This window comes from Phragmites australis, chromosome 3 (assembly GCF_958298935.1).
Source record: "Phragmites australis chromosome 3, lpPhrAust1.1, whole genome shotgun sequence".
Classification (NCBI taxonomy): Eukaryota; Viridiplantae; Streptophyta; class Magnoliopsida; order Poales; family Poaceae; genus Phragmites; species Phragmites australis.
The window spans coordinates 49,820,040-49,836,918 of NC_084923.1; the positions used below are offsets into that span (position 1 = coordinate 49,820,040).

General features: G+C 49.0%; 2 protein-coding genes across 2 annotated transcripts; one reads left to right on the forward strand and one right to left on the reverse strand.

Annotated features, from left to right (window-relative positions):
* Nucleotides 1-1,371: 1,371 nt before the first annotated feature.
* LOC133913784 (aspartokinase 1, chloroplastic-like) lies at nt 1,372-6,012 on the forward strand. Its single transcript, XM_062357050.1, has 13 exons — nt 1,372-1,848; nt 1,937-2,019; nt 2,113-2,153; nt 2,745-2,899; nt 3,196-3,345; nt 3,426-3,521; nt 3,654-3,770; nt 4,040-4,159; nt 4,272-4,364; nt 4,452-4,568; nt 5,071-5,187; nt 5,416-5,478; nt 5,561-6,012. Exons 1-13 carry the CDS (start codon nt 1,468-1,470, stop codon nt 5,708-5,710), a joined length of 1,683 nt encoding a protein of 560 aa, XP_062213034.1. The 5' UTR covers nt 1,372-1,467; the 3' UTR covers nt 5,711-6,012.
* A 565-nt stretch (nt 6,013-6,577) lies between these two features.
* LOC133913786 (uncharacterized) lies at nt 6,578-8,253 on the reverse strand. The gene is made up of 5 exons (XM_062357051.1): nt 7,929-8,253; nt 7,493-7,856; nt 7,118-7,188; nt 6,912-7,010; nt 6,578-6,808 (listed from the first exon to the last, which is right to left on the reverse strand). The coding sequence occupies exons 1-5, from the start codon at nt 8,154-8,156 to the stop codon at nt 6,701-6,703; spliced, it is 870 nt and encodes a 289-aa protein (XP_062213035.1). The 5' UTR covers nt 8,157-8,253; the 3' UTR covers nt 6,578-6,700.
* Between the last annotated feature and the right edge of the window lie 8,626 nt (nt 8,254-16,879).

The window sequence follows — 16,879 nt, forward strand, 5'->3', positions numbered from 1 at the left end:
TTTTGTTGGACTATTAGCTGATTTGTACCGACAGATAAAATGGGTGACGGTCTAGTCAACGACTTGGCGCGCTTTAGCAACTCCTGTTTCAACCGATGTCATTTTATATGGTGTTTTCTTTCTCTTATTTTAGTTGTGTGCATCTCAGCTATACAGAGACTGAAGTGTTCTTAACCTAATTATATCAATTTAATACAATTAATTGAGTTCAATAGAAACTTCCTTTATCGAAAAACCTGTTTCACTATACCACGAAACTATCGCAGTGGAAGTTCACTCAGAGGCGATTACGGTATGGGGCTATGGGCGTGTACGAACATGATTCCAAATGCTTCTCTGAGACAAATGATAATCCGAAAAGCAAAATGCACAATGGTGCATTTGCATAACAGAGTTTCAAGGATTGCCGGAAATCTTGGGAACTGAATATTTCTATTTTTGTTGGACTATTAGTTGATTTGTACCGACAGATAAAATGGTTGGCGGTCTAGTCGACGACTTGGCGCGCTTTAGCAACTCCTGTTTCAACCGATGTCATTTTATATGGTGTTTTCTTTCCTTTATTTTAGCTGTGTGAATCTCAGATATACAAAGACCGAAGTGTTTTTAACCTAATTATATCAATTTAATACAATTGATTGAGTTCAATAGAAACTTCCTTTATCGAAAAACCTGTTTCACTGTACCACAAAACTATCGCAGTGGAAGTTCACTCAGAGACGATTACGGTATGGGGCTATGAGCATGTACGAACATGATTCAAAATGCTTCTCTGAGACACATGATAATATGAAAAGCAAAATGCACAATGGTGCGTTTGCATAACAGAGTTTCAAGGATTGCCGGAAATCTTGGGAACTGAATATTTTTATTTTTGTTGGACTATTAGCTGATTTGTACCGACAGATAAAATGGTTGGCGGTCTAGTCGACGACTTGGCGCGCTTTAGCAACTCCTGTTTCAACCGATGTCATTTTATATGGTGTTTTCTTTCCTTTATTTTAGCTGTGTGAATCTCAGATATACAGAGACTGAAGTGTTTTTAACCTAATTATATCAATTTAATACAATTAATTGAGTTCAATAGAAACTTCCTTTATCGAAAAACCATTTTACCATCAACGTCACCCACGGAACTGCGACAAGCAAGAATCCAAAAGGGCGAGCACCACCAACCTCGCTTCCATGTGGGCCCCCTTCCCACCCACGGGCCGCGGCGTCCGCTCGTTTGTTTCCTTCCGCCGCTTGGTTCTTCAATCTTCTGCGTCGGAGCCCCCGGAGTTTGATCCGCGCCGTCCATGGGCGCCAAACCCAACGGCCCGACCCCTCCCCGCCGTCCGTTTCCTCTCCCGCTATATAAAGCGCTCCCCCTCCCCGCCGCCACCACCCGCGCCTCCGGTTCTTCTCTTCGATCCTCTCTTCGCCGCGCGCTCCTTCTGGATCCCGCGCCAGCCGCCTCGTTCCGGGATGGCGGTGGCGCTGCGGTTCCCGGGGGTCGCGCGGGAGTCTCCGGCCGCGCTCGCCCTCCGCGCCGCCACCGCCTCCTCCAAGCTCGGGAGGGAGCAGTATTTCGTCTGCGGAGCTGCTAGGCCGGGAGGGCAATGCTGCCGGAGGAGGGGACTGGTGGTCCGGTGCCAGACGGGGGCGGCTATCCTGAAGAAGGACGCCGCGGCCGCGGCCGCGGAGAAGGCCGAGACGGGGTTTACCGTCGTCATGAAGTTCGGCGGCTCGTCGGTGTCGTCGGCCGAGAGGATGAGGGAAGTGGCCGACCTTATCCTCAGCTTCCCCGAGGAGACGCCCGTGATCGTTCTCTCCGCCATGGGGAAGACAACCAACAACCTCCTGCTGGTACTACCATTTTTAGCTTGGTGTGAAATTCTTGTCACTTGCTTAGCTTCTAGCTAAATGTATGCAGCTGTTTAATTTATTTATGTAGGCCGGAGAGAAGGCCGTGAGCTGCGGCGCCCAGAAAGCATCAGGAATCCCCGAGCTCTCTGTTATCAAGGAGCTGCATCTTAGGTGCGTTTCGTTTTTGCACCTCGGTAATCTATGATTGGGTTGGCATCATTTCGAGCGTTCACTGCTGACAATTCGTTGATTTTCTCTGGTCAGGACGATTGATGAGCTTGGATTAGATAGGTCTGTTGTTTTAGGTATGTTGTTTCTTCTGTGCTCAGTAGTCAGTACCATAAACACTAGGTTCTCAGCTATCCTCTTGCTCTATTACTCGAGCTTGGAATGTTTGTCAGCTCCGCAAATATTACTCGTTCTCTGGATGCAGAAAGGTTTCCTTTGCACAATTTGAACAATAATTTCTGGTGGAAGTTGAATGTTAGCGCATCAAGATTTATTTTAAATTGTGTATGGCGGTGACAAGCCTTAATCTCGTTGTCATCCATGCAGACAATTTTTGGCAGATTACTTTTCTATTGTGTGTGCAACAGGGACAGCTTGTTTATCTTATGGCAGCTCTTCCACCCTTGTCGGTTTAACTATTTGTTAGTTTCTATACTTGTTTAGTAATTTAGACCTGTCAGTCTCTGGACCTGTTATTGTGACTGGCAAATTCAAAATTGAAATTTTGGAGGCTACAGAAATGAGATAGGCTAGATCCTAATTCATCGCATTACGGCAGACCGTGGCTACTCAATTCTTTAGTATTTTAACGTTTGTTTTGCCATTCCTTCATCTTCCATGGAAGTACCTTTCTGTAACACTTCGAACTATGCCTTCTTTTTCAACAGGTTTGTTGGATGAATTGGAACAACTTCTTAAAGGCATTGCTATGATGAAAGAGCTGACTCTTAGGACACGAGACTACCTTGTTTCCTTTGGTGAATGCATGTCTACAAGAATATTTGCTGCATACATTAATAAACTTGGGAAAAAGGCACGGCAGGTATATACTTTGAGCTTCCCCTCTTTTTTCTTATGAAATTTCGCCCAAAATTGAGAGTAAATCTGCCCTGTCCATATAACACCGTACTTAAAATCTGTCCTGGCTATGCATTACTGCATGTGGATACCTACAATTTCAGGAAATATTTATTTTGATCATAACATGAAACCATAACTAGATATTCATGGTTTAAGACCTAATGAATTTCACATCATCTTTGATATTAGACATGCTTCGCAAGTATAATCAGTATATTCATCCCAGCAATTTATTAAACTAATTCTTGCCTTTTGCAGTATGATGCATTTGATATTGGCTTTATAACTACTGATGATTTCACAAATGCGGATATTCTTGAAGCCACTTATCCTGCTGTTGCAAAGAGGCTACAGGGAGACTGGATTGATGACCCTGCTATTCCTATAGTAACTGGTTTTCTTGGGAAGGTATGTATTTTTACATAGTTCTTGTTTAAGGGCATCAAGTTTATTATGTTTGGATTCATAATGATGCACACAAATTTCAGGGATGGAAATCATGTGCTGTCACCACTTTAGGTAGGGGTGGTAGTGACTTAACAGCTACGGCCATTGGCAAAGCCTTGGGTTTAAGAGAAATCCAGGTTTGTTTTCTAAATTGGTGATAAATCACATATTCTTGGATTTATCCATAGGGAAGCTTTGTATGTTCAGATGTTTAATCAAATAAACTGAAAGTTGCAGTTCGTTGTAACTCCTTTCCTGATTTTTGATAGGTCTGGAAGGATGTAGATGGTGTGTTGACGTGTGATCCTAATATTTATGCAAACGCGATACCTGTACCCTACTTGACTTTTGACGAGGCAGCTGAACTTGCCTACTTTGGTGCACAAGTATGTCTTGTTGTTTATTACTATTTGTTTGATGAATAATATGTTGCCTTTTGCACCTCCAATCTTAATCTGGAAGGTTTTAGTTTACATGGTCATTTTTTTTGTCTTTCTTTTTTCCTTTTACTGAGTAAGCACTAGGCAGAGACTTCACAGAACTGATAACTTTGTTGTTATATGTGTTGATGGAATAATTTGTGATACTTGGAGGTTTAGAAATAAAGTGCAGTATTGTTTAATGCATTTACAGAAATACTCGTGCCAAATTTTAGGTTTTGCATCCCCAATCAATGCGACCAGCTAGGGAAGGTGATATACCAGTTAGAGTTAAGAACTCGTACAACCGACATGCACCTGGTACTGTCATCACTCAATCAAGAGATATGAGAAAGGTTTGTTGTATTAGTATATTGTGATTCTTCCATGTGTGATTACTTGCTGCTGCTCTCTAAAGGCATTCCGAAGCTGACTTGAGTAGAGCTTGATTGTACATTATATTTTCAGAGTATATTGACCAGCATTGTGTTGAAATCAAATGTTACAATGCTGGATATAGTGAGCACACGTATGCTTGGCCAGTATGGTTTTCTAGCAAAGGTAAACATAGCAGATTAGCAACAGATTTGATTTTCTTTTGGTTGTATGTATTGTTAGCTTGATTGTATTATTTATGTACTCGTGCAGGTCTTCTCAATATTTGAAGATTTGAGCATATCTGTTGATTGTGTGGCAACTAGTGAAGTTAGCATATCATTGACACTAGATCCGTCAAAAGTATGGAGTCGTGAATTGATCCAGCAGGTAAGCATTTGAATTAAAATTTGTTGTGGTTCAATTCTCCGCAAACAATACAACCAATACTAATTTAATGTCAAGCTACAATTTAATCTTCATGAATTACCGTCTCAATTTTGGTAGTTATGATCTAGTTCCTTCAAACAGTGTTATTTATATCGTGGCCTAACCTATCATACCATATGTGTCAACCATAGGTATGAACAAAATGTCGCATTAAAGCCAAAATTTTGAATTGCTTAAGAAAATTTGAATACACATTTTTTTTTAACTCTGACCCTGTGCTTTAATCAATACAGATTCTTGCTGAAGCAGTTTTGTGGGATTAGCTTTTAGTTATTTTGATTTACATGTTTAGTCTAGTATGTTTCAGTAATGAGTGAAGACTGCATTGCTTCCAAATTCTGATTTATGTTTATAATTTTTTTTACTAAATGGTTTCTTACTGCGCTCCTGATTCTTTTTTCTTGTGAGACTGGTTCATTTCTTTGTTGTGCTGATGTGGCAGGAGCTTGATCATGTTGTTGAAGAGCTTGAAAAAATTGCAGTTGTTCATCTGCTGCAGCGCAGATCAATCATCTCCTTAATTGGGAATGTACAGAGGTCGTCATTGATTCTTGAAAAGGTTAGAGCTTCGTGTGATACTATTAGCAACTGTAAGTTTTTGCTGGGACATTATTAAATTAGAAGATTACTTGCGATTCTGGACTGCTGTGACGATGCACATGCTAGAATTGTGCTTGAATTACGCAAGAGTGCACGCCACAACATGAAATTTGCCGTGTACAATTTTCTTCTTCTTTTGCTGGTCTGTGACTGATGATTTTGCATTCTGCCACTTGCTGTATGCCAGGCGTTCAATGTCCTACGAAGAAATGGTGTTAACGTCCAGATGATCTCACAAGGGGCGTCCAAGGTAATCCCTCTTCCCGAAAAAGAAAATAAGTTTTTATGAACATGGCGAAGGGTGTAATAATGCTAATTGTGTACGGAAACAGGTGAACATTTCATTGGTAGTCAATGATAGTGAGGCAAAACAGTGTGTACAAGCCCTCCATTCAGCATTTTTTGAGAACGGCTTCTTGTCAGAAGTAGAGGGAGCAGATGTTCCACAGAACGGCTCTTCTCTGAATTCGAAATGGAATTAGTCGACTCTGCAATTGGTGTACCATTGATAGGTAAAAAGGTGATTCATAGCTATTTATTTAGGTAATGTGAGCTAATTCCTTGATGTTATTAATTTGTAAGAGCCTACCCAGGGGTACGGCTTAGTGTTACAGTTTGCATGGTATGCCATTGTTTACCATGCTATTGGGTGCCACCAAGTAACAAGTTACCGGTGTCCAGGTGATATGCTACTTGTTGAAAGCATTCCCGAGCTTATGTATCAGAAATCTGTATCGTGTGCCAGAGAAAATAAGAGAAGTATATTGCACCCTCTGGGTGGTGATTAAGCGTGTGCTGCTTAACTCTGTAGATTGACCATTACCAGATCTTGTTTTCTTTGATCTGTTGTGAGCGAATGTGATCTTCGATCTTGTGAGACTTCACCACAGGATTCTGACCTGTTTGACCGTCTGCGCTGAAAATCCTCCTACGTCACTCTTTCAAATGTTCCAACAAGTGTGAACAAAGATTCGCAATTACCTCAGATGTGATTGAATTACTTTCATTATCTGTTTTCTTCACTTTTGTGCATTTTATTCATACACATGAATATTGTATCTACCCAATAGACCAATCAAACTCAAATATACACAACAATGATGCCAACCAAAGTACACATAGACATTGCTGCATCTTTGTGCCTAGAGGCCATCCACAGCATCTGATTATTGTCTCACTTGTAAAGAATATTTAACTTTTTGCCACTGAGTAACAATTCCTCGCTGAGGATGATAAATGGGTACTTCTGAGTCAATGATAGTAGGTTCAGTGAAATTTATCACTCTACTGGATAGCAAGGTGGTAAAAAATCAAATGCCCAGAATCAAACACATATGCTACTACATATGGAATGCAATTTTCTCATCTTCATCTATGTATTGATGCATGTCCAAATTTTCGGGACTATCATATACATCAGTTACAAACTTCCATGGATAACCTATTGGGTGCACCTGGACTGTCTACCGTGTCTACTCAAACTTCTGTTCAGTTTGCCTCTCGAGCTTCTGAATCAAAGCATTCTTTTCCTCTTCAGGGAGCGCATTGAACATGAAAACAGATTTGTCACCTATGTCGTCCTTAATGGTCAGGAAAAGAATGAAATTATCAGATTCGATTGAGGAAGCAAAATACTAGCTAGAAATGAAGCTAAATAGAAATCATCATTGGAAGGGATTTTACCTTGATGGGCTGTTGGAATTTTCTTGCAGCGAATACAGTGAAAAGAAGCATCCACACTCCTAAAAGGACTGATTTTGTTCCATCATTCATTAAACCAGACTGTATATGTGACCACAAGAGTGTAAGATAAGTGCAACGGTTGAGCTCTTGTTCATTTCTTAAGGAGTAAGACGGCTATCAACATATTGAAGTGTGCTTTGATTTACCAGGTGTCCAAGAAGAAGCCCAGGGATAACAAAAGTTAAGATGCCAGCTTCTAATTTTCCATAGCACAAACCTGTGGGTGCATTACTGTCAAATATTATCGACACACTGAACTATACATTGCAACATACTCCATCAGCAAATCAATTAGTCAACCAGAATGTGCAATGAGCATGACAAAGGCAATTTAATCTTTGTCCTAAAGAAAGCAAAAAAGGCACTTTAATCTTCATTGTGTTGTGCTCGGGCGGGAAACAAATTAACTGAAATGCAATTGAACAGCTGAAATGTAACCAGTAGAACCTATACTGATTACCAAAGCAAGATCGATTGATTCCACATTTCCACCATTGATAAGCAGCACAACAATCGCATACCTTCCTTAAAGACGAGGCCTGTTAGTGCAGCAAACGTCGGCCCAACGAACCACAGCGCGGCCGGATGCAACAGCACGTACTGAACCAAGCTCTCGTCCAGAGGCTGCGCGCCGACGACGTAAGTCCCAATCGACCCAAGAACTCCGATCGCCCACAGCGCCTGGAGGAAGCGCTTGATTGGCGTGACGTAGATGTGAATCAGGACCAGCGACAGCCCCAGCCCCGCGGCGCCGGCGGCGTAGAAAAGGTCGATGCTTTGCCTGATGACATCGCCCGCGGCGTTCCCCTCCGGAAGGAACGCGGCGGAGGCCGCGGCCACGAAGGAAGCGGCGGCGGTGACCAGCCCGGAGCGGTACAGCAAGACCTGCGCTAAGAGCCGTTACAGACATTGCGGTCAATCATCACGACAGGGAGTGATCGTGTGTGAAATCTGCACCTCGCGGACGTCGGACTCCTCGACGGTCCAGGGGCCGTAGACGCCGTTGTAGACGGTGGTCTGGTCGGCGAGCCCGGCGCCGGGGCGGTTGCCGACGGCCCTGAGCCTCGCGCCACGGCGGCCGATGGGAGCGAGCGGGAGAAGTTGATTCTTGTACCTGGGGGCAAGCTTGGGGTGACGTGCTAGCGACACGAGCTGCGGCGGGAGGAGGAGGGCGGCGGCGGCCATGGTCGCGACTCTGGAGGTTTTCTGCGTCCGCTTCGATATTTCCGGGTGTTCCGCTTCCGGTGAGGTCTGGAGCAGGCGGCGCGGAGAGAGTAGAGACCTGTGAGCCGCAAACGCCGCGGACGGTGAGGATTCGCTTGCGTCGCCGAATCGTGCGGATCCAACGGTCTCTGCAGCGTCAGCTGGGTGCTTCGCTTCTCACCGGCGTGACTAATCTTCAGCCGTAGTAAACAAGACACGGATCCTCTGCATTAATGATGATTACTGTTTCATACAGTAATATGAGTTTATTCCTGCAGTTCTCAGTATTAATTAATTATTGTTTACTGTGGATTACTGTATCACATTGTTTGATTTTACTATATCACGGATTTGTACTGTAGCAATGTTGTATCAGTTGATCCAATACATCTATCTCCAAATCAACGGCTATGGAGTATCCCTAATGCACTCCACTATAGCTCTCTACAGTTGCCAATGTTTACTACAGAGGATCCCGATCGAATAGATAAGCCTTAGCGTCACCCTATGTACAACATCGTAAAACCATGAGCTAAAGTCTAAAAAACCATCGAAGGATTGAGAAAAGAACTGAAGATCGATTTGCCCTAGTGTGTCTCGCGGCAACTGAGCCCCTCTTGATCAATCTACTAGATTGTATTTAGGTTTTGGTTGCCAACGAGTTAGCAACATCTTCAATTTAATAGAATATGTATTCCATTTGAAAAGAAAAGGAAGAAGCTGAAGATGGTGTGTTTTTTTTGAAAAACGGTAGATGGATTTGTGGACTTAAATATGAATTTGTGCTTTAGGATTAGGGACGTAGGTGGGCACCTAATAAGTAATTCTAGATCATTACTGTTAGAGCACGAAAATATGCTCCAACAGAATACGGTGAGAATCTTATTTACTAAAGAGAACTCAAGCTTGAAAATAGCTAATAACCTTAAGGAGAGGAAGAAGCCGGAATAGTGTAATATCACGAGTTCAGAGGGGGGGGGGGGGTTGTGCATTGTATGAAGAGGAAAAACTAGAGACCCCTTGCCTGTCCCTTTGAGGCTTGTTTTATAGAGAGAAAGGGCAATAAAAATTACAATTCTACTTCTAATATATTATGTTACAATCATATGCATACGAGAGTATTTTCAATCTTTCACCACTTTACATGTGAGGTGGTAGCTCAAACTATACTTGCTATAATAATGCAACCGCACATCGTCTAAATATCTCAGGGCTGGAACGTTTCCCCAGTAGCATCCTCTCATTAGTTGGCTCCGAGGTTTTGAGGGGTGAGCAAATTAACATAGAAGTATCTTTGGCCACACCTTATAGTCAGGATATCCTGAACAACTTCCTGTCCTTGTAAAATCACTCAGCGATGACCACAAAGCGGTGGCGGTGATGCTCGATAGAGGCGAGGTCGGACGGAGTGTCGCGGCGAAGCCGGAGGTGAAGTCGAAGCAAGGCTGAGGGAGGCAGTCCGCTACCCCCTTAGCATGTAGTTACGGCGATGCTCGATGGAGGCAAGGCCGGCCGAAGCGTCGCGGCGAAGCCGAAGAAGAAGTCGATGGCGAAGCTGATGGAGGCAGTCTGTTACGCCCTTAGTTGTAGATGTGGCGAGGCTTGATAGAGTTGAGGCTGTTCGAAGCCCCGTGGTGGTGAGGCTCGACGAAGGCAGAGCCGTCCAGAGCCCTGCGACAGTAGCCCGAGGCGATATCGAGGGTGAGGTCGAGAGAGGCAGTCCGCAACGCCCTCAGTAAGTAGTTACGGTGATGCTCGACGGAGGCGAGGTTGGCCAGAGCATCGCGACAAAGCTAGAGATGAAGTTTATGGCAAGGCTTAGGGAGGTAGTCCTCTACACCCTCAGCGGTAGATGCGGCGAGGCTCGACGGAGGTGAGGTCATTCGGAACCCCGTGGCAGTGAGGCTTGATGGAGGCAGGGCCATCTGGAGCCCTACGATGGTGGCCCGAGCGATGTCAACAGTGAGGCTGAGGGAGGTAGTCCGCTACCCTCTCAGCATGTAGTCACAACGAGCCTCAATGGAGGCGAGGCAGTCCGGAGCCCCGTGGCGGCGAGGCTCGATGGAGGCAGGGCCGGTCGGAGCGTCGCGGTGAAGCTAGAGGTGAAGTCGACAGTGAGGCTGAGCAAGGCAGTTCGCTACCCCCTCAACATGAAGTCGCAGTGAGCCTTGACGGAGGTCAGGCCGTCTGGAACCCCGTGGCGGCGAGGTTCGACGAAGGCATGGTCGGCCGGAGTGTTACGGTGAAGCTGGAGGTGAAGTTAATGGCGAGGCTGAGGGCGGTAGTCCGCTACCCTCTCAGCGATGGACACGATGAGGCTCGACGGAGACAAGGCCGGTCGAAACGTCATGGAAAAGTTAGAGATAAAGTCGACAGCGAGGCTGAGGGAGACAGTATGCTACCCCTTAGTGGTAGACGTGACGAGGCTCGATAAAGGCAGGGCCATCCGGAGCCCTGTGGCGGCGAGGCTTGACGGAGGCAAGGCCGGCTAGAGCATCTCGGCAAAGCCAAAGATGAAGTCGACGGTGAGGCTAAGGGAGGCAATCCAGTACCCCTCAACGGTGGATGCGGCGAGGCTCAATGGAGGCAGTGCCGTCGGGAGCCCCACGATGGTGGCCAGAGGCGAAGTCGATGGAGAGGATGAGGGAGGCAATCCACTACCCCATCGACATGTTGTCGCGGTGATGCTTGATGGAGGCGAGGTCGGCCGGTGCGTCGCGGCAAAGACGAAGATGAAGTCAACGGAGAGGCTGAGGGAGGTAGTCTGCTACCCCATCAACATGTTGTCGTAACAATGTTTGACAGAGGTGAGGCTGGCCAAAGTGTCACGATGAAGTCAGAGATGAAGTCAACGGCGAGGCTGAGGGAGGCAGTCCACTACCCCTCAGTGGTGGATGCGGCGTGGCTCCAAAGAGGCAAGGCCATCTGGAGCCCTGTGGTGGTGGCCGGAGATAAAGTTGACGATGAGGCCGAGGGACGCAGTCTGCTACCCCCTCATCATGTTGTCTCGGCGATGCTCGACGGAGGTGAGGCCGGTTGGAGAGTCATGATGAAGTTAACAGCGAGGCTAAGGGAGGCAGTCTGCTACCCCCTTAGTGGTAGACGTGGCAAGGCGGTCCGAAGCCCCGTGGCGGTGGCCAGAGGCGAAGTCGACGACGAAGCCGAGGGAGGCAGTCCACAACCCCTGACCAAGGGGTCATCATGATGATGGCGAGCCCTGGGGCAAACCTACTCTGAGTCCCACTCAAGTTTCTTAGGATCTCGACCCTTGCATTTTTCCTAATCTAGTGTTGCGCGGTGCCCGCTATCGTGGGCTTCCTGACCCCTCGGCTCCCCTTGCATCTCGGTCGTGAGCAAGTGGTGGGCACGTCCTGCAACATACATGCAGTGTGTACTGCGCAGAGCATCATCCCCAAACCCCTCGCATCTTTTAGTTGCGAGCGAGCGGAGGACACGTCCTACACCTTATGTGTCGTATGTGGCACGTGACGCATCATCCTCAACCCCCTCGCATCTTTTAGTTACGAGCAAGCAGAGGGCGCATCTGTAGGGACCCTTAGGTGCGATTAGAGCGACAATACGACACAATAGTAACTCACTATGAGGTTCTTGGTCCGAGGCCTACGACCCTTGGAGCTGTGACTCAACCCGCTACCATGGTATACGAACTTTGAGGTGGTGAAGGAACTTATGCTCGGTAGAGGTGAGGAATCTTCTCGACATGACCAATGCTTTAGCCTTCAAGGTGCGGAGGGAGTCTTCTCGACGTTACCGAGGCTATAGCCTTCGAGGTGCGGAGGGAGTCTTCTCGGTCGAACGCAACCGAAGCTTTTGCCTTCGAGGTGCAGAGGGAGTTTTCGCAACGCTATCGAGGCTATAGCCTTCGAGGTGCGGACATAATCTTCTCGATGCGACCAAGGCTATAGCCTTTGAGGTGCAGAGGGAGTTCCCGACGCGACCGAGGCTATAGCCTTCGTGGTGCAGAGGGAATCCTCTCAACGTGCTCGAGGCTTTAGCCTTCAAGATACGGAGGGAATCTTCTCGACATGACCGAGGCTATAACCTTCAAGGTGTGTAGGGAATCTTCTCAATGCGACTGAGGCTATAGCCTTTGAGGTGCGGAGGTAATGCCACTGTGATGGGCTTAGGCCATCATCATAGGCTTTTGCCGAGGTGCAGGGTCGTTGAGACAGTATATGCTTTGTGCAACAGGGAGGTAACACAGACTATGCTTAGACATGTGTATTTCCAAGACACGCTGGTCATGTGTATTCTACTTGCAAATGGTCCTGCTTAAGGACTTAAGCAATGTGGTACTGCTCAGTCGGTCCTGGTCTACTTGCATCATGTGTTTATGTGATGATAGTGTTAGCATATTGCCATCCAGCTAACCCATGTAGGATCAAATCCAGATTCTTCCTGATAGAAAGGCGCTACCTCCTTAACTCTTTTTGCTAAGGTAAGGAGTACAATAGGAGTACCAGGATGCAACGACCTGAAGGGGGGGGCATTGTAGAGGCGTCCTATCTACGGAGGCGGCCTCACTCCAAAAGGGTCCATCGCGAAGGAGGCCCTTCAGAGGAGATAGGCTAGCTCCCGAGGCACGTCGGTTAGGAGGCCTACGAAGGCCACATTGATGTGGAGGTCCGTGGAGGCCTGGACGGTGTGACGACCCATATGCGAAGTTAGCGATGGGTACACACTTCATTGGTACGTATTGGAGTCTACACGCTCGTGGCTGACACCACCCGTGTCGTCCAACTTGGCCACCATGGTGTTTGCTCTGCACGCATTACAGTGCGTGGTGAGCCAGCGATGGTGTCATTGAGCCCGCGAAGGAGAGCCATGGCTTGCTGACAACACCAATGTTGAGCTCGCTGAGGAAGATGACAAGCCTGCACGCGCCTACGACTCTATTCCGGGCACTCGGCCATGCCTTGGCCACGCTAAACGGGCCGGTACTGAGCACCGTGCAAACAACATGTACCTAGAGGCCGATGGTGGCGAGACCCAGGTTCTTGCAGGGACAAACGTGAAAGGTCGCTGTCGGTGTTTCAGGAACCGAGGGTCCCCGAATCCCGAGGCCAAGCCAATAATCCGCCACGTGGCACCATTCCGCGAAGTCTCTCCCCAAGGGTGAAAGAGATTGAGTCCCGGGAAGAGAGTGCTCGGGGAGGTGTACGGCGACCCCCGAGCACCCTAGTCCCCCGGTGACCAGGAGAGCTAAGTGCCGGGAGGAGCGAGCCCGGGGTCGCTAGCGGTGACCCCTGGGCACCCAAGTATCCCGAGGACCCACCGAAGGAAGTTCCGGGAGAGAGTGCTCGGGGTTGCGTGCAGTAGCCCCCGAGCACTCGGTTCCCCGAGGATCCGTACAAGAGTGCCCGGGAGAGAGTGCTTGGGGAGGTGAATAGTACCCCCGAGCACTCGGTTCCCCGAGGACAAGAAAGGGCATTCTCGGGAGAGAGTGCTCGGGGAGGCGAACAGTACCCCCGAGCACTCGGTACCCCGACCACCCAGAAACGCCCCTGAGGGGCCCACCGATGAGGTGTCAGCGGGTCAAAGGCCTGAGGCCGCATTTAAAGAGTGTGCATGGCCTGTCCCCTCCAACTGCTCCCGCCGCACTCAGCGTCAGTTCCTGCCACGTTCTGGCAGAGAGGCGTGGGGTTATTAATTGCACAGGTCACGTCCCGTGCCATCCGGCCCGTCTCAGGATAGCGTCGTAAGGGCCGAGGCGTTCCGTCTGCCGCGCTGCTGTGGCAGGGGAACAAGACAGGGCGGGCACGCCGGGCCGCTCTGCGGCTACCCGGTGGGCCCACTCCACGGCGCCCATTGCCAGGACATTTATTGTGACGGACGACCGGGCGTGCGACGTATTTTCCACCCCTAGTCACGTCAACCAGAGGAAATAATGACGCCCTTTCCATTTATGGCTTCTCGGAACTTGTGCCCCCCTCCCGTTCGGGGCACGTTGCTCCCGGCGGGTATTTAAAGCAGCCGGTGGCGCAGAAGAAAGAAAGGAACACCCAGAAAACGGAGAACGAAGATCAGAGAACATCTGAGATCTGAGAAGTGAGCAGCACGAGACAGACCGAAGAACTTAGAGCCCCAGGCTCTGAGATAGACCAACATTCTTGTAACCAGCAACATCCTTGAGGGACTTCCTCAGGGCATTTATAGTATCCATACAGGAGTAGGGTGTTACGCCCCCGTGCGTTCTGAACCTGTCTAAATTCCAGGGCATTTACTTCTTCTTGCACTAGGTCACTCCACCACCACCGGCAGTTGCATTCATTTCCATTTATTTCTCCGACGAACATATTCAGGATCATCCTCCCGGCCGAATCACTAAAAAGGAGTCTCTCGGGATCCCTGCGACTGGAGTTAATCCTCCGACAATCCTAATGGGGCCATCATCGATGCAGTCCTCATACCCCCTCCTAGGCACCTGCACCACATCGTAGGACCCCCTCCCCCCTTGAACATGAAAACAAGGTTGTTGCCAACGAGGAATGTCATGTTGGTTGCCCAGGAGCTGTACAGGCCAGCGCTCGGCAAGATGGATCACACTGACCCCCCGACGACGTGGTCGACAATGAGCGCGTGTGAGGTGCAGAGACAGAAGCTAGCGAGGAGCGTCATTAGGATCATGTCGAGCCTCCCCACCGTCGGTGCTGGTCTGAAAGTTGTACTTAAGGGACTTGACGTGTGGGCGGCCCGAGTGGGAAGGTGAGCCAGAGGAGCTCCGTCGCAGAGGTGAGCTGGAGGAGATCCGATTACGAAACAGAGGGGTTCTTGTTGAGGAGTGGAAGGGTTCTGGCTGCAGAACTGAGGAGCTCCAACCGCAGAGGGGCTCCGTTAGCTGGATGGAGGGGATTCATCATGGTGTGGAGGGGCTCCTGCCACGAAACTAATGGGCTCCAGCCGCGGAGCGAATAGGGGATCCTATTGGCGAACACGGAGGGGCTCCAACCATTGGACGTAGGGGCTCTAGCCACAATGTGGATGACTTTGGCCATGGAACCAATGGGCTCCAATTGCAGAGCAGAGGGGCTTCGGTTGGGCAACGTGGAGGGGCTTCATCCGGTAGATGGAGGGGCTCCTGTCGCAGAAATGATGGGCTTCAGTCGCAGAGCGAAGGAGCTCCAGCTGCGAAATTGAGGAGCTCCAGTCGCGAAACAGAGGGGCTCCAACAGCAGAGTGGAGGGACTCTACAGCTGGAAGGAGGGGTTCCAGCCACGCTGTGGATGGGCTCTAGCCGCATAAACGATGGGCTCCGGCCTCAGAGCGGAGGGTCTCTAGCCGTGGAACCGATGGGCTTCGACTACGGAGCGGAGGGACTCCAGCCGCGAAACTGAGGAGCTCCGGCTGCGGAACAGATGGGCTTTAGCAGCATAGTGAAGGGGCTTCAGCAGCATAGTGAAGGGGCTCCAGCAGCTGGACAGGGGAGCTCTAGCCATAGTGTGGATGGGCTCCGGCCGCGGAACCGATGGGCTCCAGTTGCATAACACGGAGGGGCTCCTATCGAAGAACACGGAAGGGGCTCCAGTCCGTGGACGGATGGGCTCTAGCCATGGTGTGGATGGGCTCCGGCCGTGGAACCAATGGGCTTAGGTTGGAGAACACGGAGAGGCTCCAGCCGCTGGATGGATGGGCTCCTGCCATGGAACCGTTAGGCTTTGGCCTCAGAGCAGAGGGGCTCCAGCCGCAGAACTGATGGGCTTTGGCTGCGGAGCAGAGGGGCTCTAGCCATCGAGCGGACTTGTTGGCTTCTTCATCCTTTGCAGGCTTGGCCACCGGTCGAGTGGTGTCTTATGTGTGTACATCCAGCTGCGGCTTGTACTTTCAACTGAGATGGTATGCCTCTGGACTTCAAAGCGAGATGCTGCAGAAAATGCTAGCAGCACGGCGGCCACACGTATGAAGCAGCTAGCATATGCCTTTTCTATAGTTACCTATCACATTACGTGTGACAGCCCAAGTGGGTCTTTTATGGGGTTCCATGTCTTTCATGTGTATGTGCCTATTTGCTTGACCGTGTTGTCCCGACCTGGTTATTGTTTTTCTATCCTATGAATAGGGTGAGCTAGTTGCAATCCTTTTCCCTAATTCTTTAATTGGATCTATTCTCTCAAAGCATGCAGCAATGCCCACGCCGGTACGACGAGCTTTTGAGACAACATGTCTATCTACCTAGCATTGTTTACGCCTTTAAAGGGGCCACCATAGTCATGATGCGGAGTACTAGCCATCAGACCAGACCAGGTTCATGCGTACACAAACTTGTTGTTTCCTATCCCTTTGGCACGTGTGCACGATGTGACTGTAATCAGCTACCGCTGTAACATGGCAGGACATAAAGCCATTTAACGTGCCAGACTGCGCTACGCAACGACAAAGGCATGGCGGCCTGACGGACCACTATGGTCATGATATTCAATGTGGCTTAAAAGACAAAACATGTGACATGAGCTGAGAGCATGCCTGTTGCCTAAGCTGGAGGGGGTGCGGGGAAACCACGCTCAGTGCCGACGCACTCGCTGTTGCCAAGCTTGGTGACGGTGCATCACAGAGTGCAACAACGGTGGTTTTGCGTAGCAACGCAGGTAGACGCCGCTGTGGCAACACCCATCGTGGTGGCGCTCCTGGGAGGTGCGAGCGAATCCGTGCACCTTGAATGGTCCGATGGCGGCTCCCACAGCCATGGT

Excerpts from the sequence above, each read along its gene's own strand:
- LOC133913784 (XM_062357050.1), top strand. The coding sequence starts at position 1,468 with ATGGCGGTGGCGCTGCGGTTCCCGGGGGTCGCGCGGGAGTCTCCGGCC. Across the intron at positions 3,522-3,653 it reads TGGGTTTAAGAGAAATCCAG|GTCTGGAAGGATGTAGATGG; the intron begins GTTTGTTTTCTA and ends GATTTTTGATAG. Across the intron at positions 4,569-5,070 it reads GTCGTGAATTGATCCAGCAG|GAGCTTGATCATGTTGTTGA; the intron begins GTAAGCATTTGA and ends CTGATGTGGCAG.
- LOC133913786 (XM_062357051.1), bottom strand. The coding sequence starts at position 8,156 with ATGGCCGCCGCCGCCCTCCTCCTCCCGCCGCAGCTCGTGTCGCTAGCA. Across the intron at positions 7,857-7,928 it reads AGGAGTCCGACGTCCGCGAG|GTCTTGCTGTACCGCTCCGG; the intron begins GTGCAGATTTCA and ends CTCTTAGCGCAG. Across the intron at positions 7,011-7,117 it reads GGCTTCTTCTTGGACACCTG|TCTGGTTTAATGAATGATGG; the intron begins GTAAATCAAAGC and ends TCACATATACAG.